This window comes from Carlito syrichta, unplaced genomic scaffold (assembly GCF_000164805.1).
Source record: "Carlito syrichta isolate Samal-C Ts95f unplaced genomic scaffold, Tarsius_syrichta-2.0.1 Scaffold287916, whole genome shotgun sequence".
Classification (NCBI taxonomy): domain Eukaryota; kingdom Metazoa; phylum Chordata; class Mammalia; order Primates; family Tarsiidae; genus Carlito; species Carlito syrichta.
In genome coordinates, this window is record NW_007232012.1 from 99,396 (window position 1) to 109,832 (window position 10,437).

The 10,437-nt window shown below is 33.4% G+C and overlaps 1 protein-coding gene across 1 annotated transcript in view; it reads left to right on the forward strand.

Moving 5' to 3' along the window:
- Window positions 1–10,437, forward strand: part of LOC103255181 (usherin) — a 465,104-nt gene that overhangs the window by 88,349 nt on the left and 366,318 nt on the right. Inside the window, exons 13-14 of the mRNA XM_008053149.2 lie at window positions 3,652–3,811; window positions 5,161–5,329. Of these exons, the coding sequence (XP_008051340.2) occupies window positions 3,652–3,811; window positions 5,161–5,329 (329 nt within the window). The remainder of the gene's footprint in view (window positions 1–3,651; window positions 3,812–5,160; window positions 5,330–10,437) is intronic.

Sequence of the window (10,437 nt, forward strand, 5' to 3'; positions counted from 1 at the left end):
TTCTTCTCTGTTGGAGCATTCCCATCAGCATACAATGTAATTTTTCTCTCACTTGATTTTTAAAAATCTTCTCTTGCCTCTACTTACCTTCTATCTATTTCTTCATTTCTCTGCTTTCCTCTACAACAATATTTCTTGAAAAAGTTACTTATATTTACTGTCCCTAATTCCTGTCTCTCATTTCCTCATAAACCCACTCAAGTCAGACTTTGGTGCCCACAATTTCATGGAAACTTCAATTGCACATTTACTGTTGACTGCCATATTGCTAAACCTGTTGGTCAATTTTTAGTCCTCATCTTATTTGACCTATAAAAAATTTTACTTTCAGGACACCGTAATCTCATTGTTTTCTTCATATTTTACTGGTCACTTTTTCTCTGACTCCTAGGTTGATTTCTACATTACTTGCTGACATCTTAATGTTGGTGTCCCAGAGTTTTCATTCTTATATCTTTTTTCTAGCTACACTCACTCCATTTGTATTCTCATCCATTTTAAATACCATCTATATGACAATGACTTTTCAAATTATATCTTAAACCAGTACTTTCTGTAATTCCAAACTTGTGTCCAAATTGCCTAATTAATAATCTCTACCTGGTTGTCTAACTAACATATTAAACTTGCATGTCTACAATATGCATTTTTTACTATCCCCTCCATGATCTCCCTTCAACCAAATAAATAGTTACTTCATCCTTCTCTTTGCTCAGGCCAAAAACCTTGGAGCCAAAAACCTCTGGCTCCTCTCTCTCTCTCAAATCCTGCCTGCAATGCACTGGGAAATCCAGTTAGCATTGCCTTTAAAACAAATTCAGAATTCAACCATTTATTACTCACTTACTACCAGCCTCCACTTAATATTACAATAGCCTGTTTAGTGGAATTTATTCTCATGCTCTTGCTCACTATAGTTTGTACTCCACCTAAAAGCCAGGGTGTTATTCATGAAGTCTAGCTCTGATTGTATAACAGCTCTGTTCTATATCCTTAGTGGTTTCCTAATTTGAATATCTTAAATTAAAAGCCAAAACCAAAATTCTTACAAAGACCTATCAGGCCCATGTGAGGTGGCCTCTCATTAAATTCCTGATGTCGTCTCTTCCTTCTGTCTCATTTGTTCTGCTCTAGCCACATTGGCTGCTACTCCTAAGGCATGTTCTAAGCATCGGTTCTTCTTTTTTCTCTTCTGGAATGGCCCTGCCCCAGAATCACTACAACGTTTACTTTGCTCAATAGGTCACCTTTCCAATGAGATCTCTTCTAACTCTTACCTATCAAAATTACCCAGAAGCCCTGATTTTTCTATACTGTTCTATGTTTCCTGCAGCACTTTTCATATTATATAGCACTAACATCCTTAAACTAAGTTGCATATTCAGTTTAAAGCCATGCTATCTTGTAAAATGCAACATTTTTTAAAACCACAAACTTTACAATACCTTAAATAGTCTAGGGGTAAACTCTAACTAGGAATGAAGCAGTGGTGTTTTCTATTCAATCTAGGCTCACCAGCCATATTAGCCCTCTCAAACAACATGACCCTTCCAAGGATACTCACTTGCACATCCTGACCTCCCTTAGTCTTGACTGTTATAGAAACAGATGCTTCTAAATCAATGGAGGAAGATGTCTTGTCACAGTGGAATCCAAGCACAGATAGCAACACCTGAATTAATTGCTTCAGGAAGCTACTCCCATCTGATGCCGATATTCTGGGTGGGTTCATGGGTTAGGTGATCAAGGTCACCTTCAAAGCATGGAGGTCACAATATGAAGGAGAATGGGGCATTCTGTGAAGGAAGACACTGTGATATGGTGATACTGTGATAATGTATTCTGACTAAGATACCTGAGTCCCAATATGCAAGTCTGTACCATGAAAACATATACAAGAAAGTATCAGGCTTTTTAAAAATGGAGTGACTTCCTTACCACCTATAAAATTGGGTGGCTACTCTCTGGTAGCATTTGAAGCCACTGTCCTCATGATTTTTTTTCCTTCGGAAGTTTCAGAGACTGTTGATCCAAATGAAAGCATCCCGGTCTGTCTCACTCATGTAAACGTGGTGCAGTGGTTGCTGCCATCCCTCAGCAGTTCCTGGCAATGCCACACTGCTTTACCACAAGCTTCAAATTGTCCTTGCAACATGCCTCCTGACCATGTTGGTTGGGGGTGCCCTATCTTAACCTGCCACCGTTGAATTCCTATAGGATAGAAGTTGCAAAACAAAAATTAAAAAAACCAAGTTTAATCAAAAGCGTTAAAAGCCTCTTCTTGATGACAAATTTTTGTTCTAAGGTAACTGTATTTATGAAACTTTTTTTTTTACCTTTCTTTTGGTGACCTACATGTTTAACCAATTGATTGTACTTTGCATAAAAATCAAAGTGTTCTTTTCCCAGTTTACTTTTGTTATCAGTGCGATGCAAAATCCATTTGCCTGAATTAAGTTGCATTTCATTAATCTTTTAAACATGAAATTGTAATGGCTCAAGGTTAATGAGATTTAAGAATATGTGTTTCTTAAATTGTGACTAACTTATTTCAAAAATATTCCAGGAAATAATGATTATTTCTAGTAGTGTAAAAGTATGAATGATGTGTACATCTTAGTAAACTTGACTGAACTTTGGTTAGATTACTGAGGACTTTTGTAAATGAAGTATTCAGAGTATTTCTGAATTGAATTAGTAAATTACAGGTTTGTTCTAATGCAAGAGACTATAATATCCACTAGAAAGATGGACAGGTATAAAGTACTAGAGAGGTGCTGGGAAGGGAGAAATTATTTCTAGCTAAGGTACTATCCCACTTTTATGGTCATCTTTCATACCTAGCTCATCTTATTCATTAATTATTCATGTTATTCAAACACATATATTTAAAGCCTATAGTGTGCCAGGCATTGTGCTAGACACTGAAGGTACAAAATGAATATGTCACCATTTCTTCTCTCAAAGTGTTTAATCTAGTGTATCAGATCATGATGTAAACAAATAATTATGAAATAGTGTTATACATGTTAAGCTAAAGTATTTTGTTAGTCACAAAGTACTGTGGGTGACAAAGTAGAGTATAAAAGCTCCACCTTGTTGTGCTGGGGTGACAGCAGGGAGCATTAGTGACATCTTAAGAAAGAAACAGGCATTTGCACTGAACTTGGACAACTTGAAGGTCAAATAATAGTTTGTTAAGTGGACAGGAGAAGAAAGGAATTTAGCAAATGGAATTACAAGCTCAAAGTCATTGTTACAAGTCATGTATTTGCATTTCAAAAGCAACTGCTGTTGTCTTCAAATATGCTTTAAAATAATTTAAATATCTCATTTATTTTTAAACAGAGCCATTGAACTAGCACTAAACTTAGAAAAGGATTTACCTGGTCAGAGTATTCAAGAAAACAGTCAAATTGTTCAAATGAAAAAAAGTCAGAACAAGAATTTGATGGACACTTGTCTATTTAAAAGCAATCATAGTATATTTAAGTGCTAAAGCACCCTGTATTTTATTGCTATTGATTTTTATGGCTATTCTTTCTTATTTTAAACTTTATTTTTATAGTTCTCAAAGATAGGAATGTAGAAAAGCGGGATCTCCTGAATTAAATGTATAATGATAAATTCTTGTTTCTTTCTACTCCCCAGATTTAGCAGTATTTACGCCCCACCAATTTCTACTCAGTGCATGCACATCTGTGGGATGTACAAACAGTTCCCGGGCCCTTCTGTACACGGCACAGCTGCCACCAGAAGACGTGGATTCACCACTTCTGACTGTACTGGATTCTAGAACTATATACGTACAGTAAGTAGGAACACAAGTTGTCTCTGTTATGCACTGGTTCATGTGAGAAGCCCAGTAAGTTCAATCAAGGGAGGAACTTGTGACATAAAATTAATTTTATTGTGATTAAATGCATAGAAGTGATTAGTTCAGTGGTTCTGGGAACCTTTGATTATCATTTGCCAACCTAATTTCCATTTTGTCTTTATGCAATCAGGCTGAGCTACCTATGTACACAGATTCCATGCAAACGCCAATAAAGGGAAAATGGACCACTTACATGACTGCCTAGAGCTTTGATGTGTGGGGCATCATTTGCAATGATTTGGTATTAAAGAATGTACATATTTTTTTCTTTTTGAGCATAAATGAAGACCTTCTAAATTCCCTATTCCCAATGGTTGAAGGCATAAAGAAGCTTTTACATTTAGGCATGTGAATCCTGATGGTTTCTGATATTAGTGATTCTTGTCCATTTCCTAATACATGAGGTGTAAGGTGTGCTGTAGTCCTAAGCTAAAATCTCTCTGATCACCAGTGAATACTTGTTCACATTTTTCTCTCTTGGTCTCAGTTTTCTCATTTGTAAAAGAGGAGTTTGGACTGTATACATTATAGCATTCATTCAAGCTGAAGAATATTATGATTCATATTCCATTGGTCCAGGTCTAAATTCTCCCATTGGTTTTCAGTGCACCCTTAACTTGAGCCACATTACTTACCCCAAAAGATTCCCCACTACTCTCAGTACTTCTTAATTTAACAATTTCCCATCTGTGTCCATGACTTGCCCTTCCCATTCCCACTGATATACATTGTAATCCTCATCTGGAATACCCTCTATTTTTCCTTCTACCTATCCAAATCCAATCCATCTAATAAATATAAAATCTTATATATCTAAGTAGTGTGTCACCTCATTCAAGAAGTCTTGGCTGACTATGTCAGCCCTTCTTATCCTCACCTTCTCTTATTCTATAATTGCATATTAATTTCATGTTAGATTGCTGGAATTTTCAGGACAGTTACATTATTCTCTCTCCCATATCTCATAAATCCTCAGATGCTCTGCTCCTCTCACATTTTGTTCTGTGAGTTAAACTCAAAATCAAGTACTCACTCATACATTTTTGTGTTGTTAGCTAATTAAAATCATAAATAACTAGAAAGCAGAGACTATATCACATTTTATTTATGCCACTCAGAATAGGCATTTAAAAACTATTTAGGTGTTTTTTTAAGATAAATCACTTTTGAGATTTGTGGGGGGTTGTTTCCCTCAAGGGTACAAAGCTAAGTTCATATGTGTCCTTTGAAAATCTTGCACTTGAATGAATGATGATGATAACGCTGTATTTCCCCATTCCCAGGTGGAAACAACCAAGAGAAGTAAATGGAATTCTGGAACGCTATATATTATATATTTCAAATCATACACATGATTTTACAATTTGGAATGTCATCTATAATAGTACAGAACTTTTCCAGGATCACATACTACACCTTTTTCCTGGTACTAAATATTTCATCAAGCTGGCAGTAAGTTTACTTTACTTCTATTGCTTTCTCTGTCTCCATCATTCCATATTTATTCCCTTATTTTTGTCTCATCTTTCTCTCTCTCTCATTAAAAAAAGCAAAAAATAAAAAACCTCATGTATTGATATTTACACTGAAAACTCACCTCATATCCTACATGAGAATTCTGTTGCTCTAATACTGAAATATTTATTTATATTAGGTAAAATAATAGAATGACAATTTAATTCTGTAGATAGATTTTCCCAAATCTAAGATGAATTTATCAGAATTATTTTTTTATTTGTAGGACATCATACTTGTTCAGAGCCTTTTCTAAAGTGCTTGGATTAATAAGATGATTTCCCTGTAGAACTTTTATTCATTTAAAAAACAATTCACAGTATGAAAATTTAGATCTTATATTTTAAAATGAAGGTTTAAATGACCCTCAAATATTATTGATTGTTATTGTATTCTAGTATACATTAAACTTCTATCTCAGAAGAAGTTACTTAATAAAGCCCAGAATCAACACAGTTTAGAGGTTTCTTTAGACAGACAATAGCATTTTTCAATGCAAGATAACACTTTTATACAAAGGTCTTTTAAAAGACCTTGATATTACTGTGGAATTTATACTCCATGGTTCCTTTTGTTTTTTTGATGAAATATAATCTTTTTTAAGTTTAATAGCACATCTGAAAATAACTGAATATAAACATGAGATTGTCCCTATTTGTTTTAAACACACTCTTCATTTTATAGCAATACCTATATAAGGATATTTGCTTTGATAAATGCCATAGAAAATATTCTGCTCTTGATTATGAATAAATTTACATTTATGTAGACACTGTGTATGCATTCATTTTACTTAACATGCTCTTGAATGCTCTAAATATTATACCATGAGAAAATAAACTACATTCAACTATTGCTAACTGTCTGACTTGACACCACAAAACAAGGGCAATCAGACAATGTTAAAAATACTGTTTAAGTCTGACTCCATGGGCCTAGGTGTTCAGCACAGCAGATGTGTTCACAAAATGGCATCTTTGGTTACTAAATACAGTTCTACTAACCAATAGAGAAGAAGTATACAAACTTGATTTTCAAATGCTAACACAGAAATCTGTACTATTTTCAAAACGGTGGTAATATCAATATTAAGAAATTGCTTGGAAGCAACCAAAATTAGACAGAAATTGTTGTACATTTGGTTTTTATCACAAGGAGGAAAATGACATAAAACAAAGTTCTACTCTCAAGGCTATTTTTAGGATATGCTGTGCAGTCAATCAAAATCCATATCAATTTCCTGTATTTTATAAATCTGTAATACCTTGAAAAATAAATACTACTAGACTGAGTCCACTTCTCTGAGTTTTAATTCAGATTTTGCTACTAATTGTGTGACTAAGGCAGATTTACTTAATCTCACTGAGATTTACTTTCTTCATTTCTAATATTAGAGCATTGAACTAAATTTTTTTTATGTTTCTTTGAGTCCTAAAATTCTATAATACTAAAAAGGTGACCCCAAATAATATTCTTTGGTGTCAAATTATATCTGTCAGCCATTGGAAAATGTTGAAGCAAGATGTCCTAAAGTTGTGAAAATCTTTGCCTTAACTCTTATTAGAGAAATAAACTTGTTAACATTATTTTCAATTTCACTGTATTTATCAGGGCAGAAAACACTCTAATGTGTTTTCAGGAAGTATTCAACTAAAAGGTTTTTTACTTAACTCTGTTAAGCAGTAAATTAAATGAACCAGAACATTTTAGGTTCATCCTGGTTAATTGAGGGATTATTGTATATTTCACAGTTTCAATATAATAACTAGCTTTCAAGGTCATTAGATTAGCAGATGGAGAGCAGGTTCTCAGCAAAGTAGAGTTGCCTTTATAGATCACCTTAGCGTGTTGACTAAGTGCTGGAAAACAAAACATAGATAACAAAGCCTTTAAGCAGCCTTTAGAATAGAGGAAGATACATGAGGTTTTGAACCATCATGATTTACTCCAGGCTTGGAGCAGGTATGTTGCTTCACATAGCTTCATTTAATTTTCCCATTTGACTGGATTATAAACTGCTAAAACATAGAGACTGCATCTTTCAAAATTCTATCTGCAGTTTCACACACAGTGCCGGGTGGAAACCAGAAGCTCGGTAAACAGTTCTTAAATGAATGACCACAAAGGACATTTATTTAATACACAATCTGAGACTTTTGATTTCAATTAAATAATTTTCTTGGAAACATCAGAATTAGGGATGGTACAGTTCCAAAGCATATGGCTCTTTCTGCTGCATTAAGTAGCATAATCTGTTGCTACATTCAACAAAGGGTATTTTGAAGGGTGGTAAAGTGTGATAGCGCCTAATAATGACAATAAGTTAACAATAAAGAAGCTATTAATACAGATAGGTGTCAAGATAGGTGGTGTTTGATAATTTTCATACTACTTTCAGGTATTTGTCACTTGATAAATGTTAAGCGTTATACACATCTGTTTGATTCTTAGAAATGATGAGCTAAACTTCTCAATGGTCGCCTATGGATAAAATGACCTTGTTCTTTTCTTTAAAGGCATACTTTAAAATATGCTGCATTTTTAATACCCCAGTCCCTGCTTACCTGAAAACATGTTGGAAAGCAGAATGCTAGTATTAGAGCATCCTAATAGTTATGTTTTATAATATAATTGATGTAATTTTATTATTTATGCATTTCATTGTACCAAAATTGAATCCCTTATTTGGTCAAGATGTTACACATCATTTCAGAGTATTTTTTAAATGGCTGTATTTGATGAAAGTTATAGGAGATGGATTGAAACAACTTATTTTAACATCTCACAGGCTTTCAAAAACCTTGCCGTTTCATAAAGGTATCTTTAATCAATCCCACTCTTTTCTTGAGTTTTTCTAAACTAGAATTTTAATCAGCATTCAGCTGCATTGGATGCAGTGGCCTCTGGTGCAGGCAGGTCAAACAAGATACTGATTTGTTCAATTTCATTTAGATGATGTCAGTTAGATTAGACCAATTGGAAGCAACTTTAAGAACATTTCTCATTGAAGGAACTAAGGCATTATGCTTATTTAGGCTCTTGAAATGAATGCAAAAATAATGTGGACAAACAAGATAAAATAATTTTCAGGTAATTCTGTTATTTTTAGCAGCCTTTTTATAAGTTGTTTCATTTTTTTTATTATAAGGATGTGGGGTACAATTCATGGTTAGGTATACAAACATTGATTATGCAGGTACCCTTGTTGATGAGGTATGCCTCTCCCTCCCCTAGCAGTTTCCCTCAATAAGTTTTTTCATTTACAAGAAAATTTATATCATAAAATTCTTAGATTTTAAATGATTTCTTTGTCACCTTATTAGTTTGTGGGTATCAGATGACACGGAGCAGGTTTTCTAAATCAGAGGATGTCTTCATTTATCCTAGAAGGCATTATAAAATTCTCAAAACAAAATAAATTTTAATTCATGCCCTGTTTAAAATATGTAAAATTATATGTTATATAGTTTAGTATTTTTGGTGGGGGGAGAGTTAGCAAGGGAAATTTTTTTAGTGAATAAATAAGAAAAAAAAATAGTGACAGGCTATCAGAATTAAAACCCATGGTGTTACAAGTTTAAAAATAAGGTACTGCAACATTTTTCCCTCCTTGAAAAAAAATATATGGAAAATCAAGTGGATGGGATTTTTCTCTTTCTAAGAACTAGCAAGAATGTTCCTTTGACTATTTTTCCTTTGGTAACTCAGCTGTCTCATATGGCCTCTTTCCCTGCCATGTTTTCTGGTAGACTTTTTACACATGTGAAATGAGTATGGATTTTTTTTAAATAAATTTTTTTCTATTTTAATCTTTAGGTAGTTATTTCTTGGGCTAATAGTGACATGTCCTAAACCTTTGAGTCATGGTTTGGCCATATGCTCAAATGATTTCCTCTTATTTGTAGAGATTTCATTCTCAGAGAGGGTATGGTTTTTCTCTTTCATTTATAGGAACATGCCACAGCTGAGAATTAGGGGAAACCAACAGAAATTAATTGGGTCCCCAATCTTAATGCAGTTTCATGTCCCTGCCACAAGTTAACCCACCTGATACTTGCTAAAACTGATGATAAATGATTCTGAATACATAGGTTACTGCTATATTCTTACCGTAGGAAGTGAGATTTATCTCCATATTTGTTGACCATTAATTGTTATGTATACTTATAATGAACTTGTATCTAGTTGCAACAACTTTGCAAATGGTACTATACTTCCATTAAAAAATTTAATATATTTTGTTCTTGTGACTATTTTTTTTCTAAGCAATTGAAGTGTGTTTACAAATAGGTTGGAACTTAAAATCTAATAAAATGAAATGAACAAGAAAAATATATAAAAATAAAAATAAATGAAAAAAATTAAAAATCTAAAAACAGGTCTGCCTCCTCCTATCTTTATAGAAAAGAATACTGACTGCTTTAAGAATCACAAAATCACTCATTCAGTATCATACTGAAAATTAGGGGAGAGGCCTAAAGAAATACAGAAGTTCTTTAATTTTTTATCTTAGTAATAGCTATCTTTCATGGAAATGGGCTAAATAACTGCCTGCTTTTTGCATTGTTCTATGATTTTGCTTCATTTTCTTATTATTTTGGTAAAATATAGTGCTTTTTGGAAAATTTTTAAATTTCATTGTGTAAATTACAGCTTTATTCTGAAGAGCTACTAAACAAAGATTAAGTATAGTTTTCAAATATCATTGTTATATAAGGATATAATTACTAATATTTGCTAGCAAATATAGACTGAAAAACCCTGTTTGTGTCAATTTACTAGATAAATGCCTGTTCAGTATGTTTCAGAAGTATTTGTTATTTATTATGGAAGAATACACAGAAGTTTCTGAATATCTTTAGCATTCATATTATCATTTCTGTCACTAATGATACTTTATTAGGAAATGGGATTCTGTGATCATTTTTAATTTGTCAGCCATGGTTTTTTTTTTTTTTTTTTTTTTTTTTTTTGAGTTAGAGTCTCACTCTGTCGCCCAGACTGGAGTGCAGTGGCCGCTCCTGGCCACCGCAGCCTTGACCTGG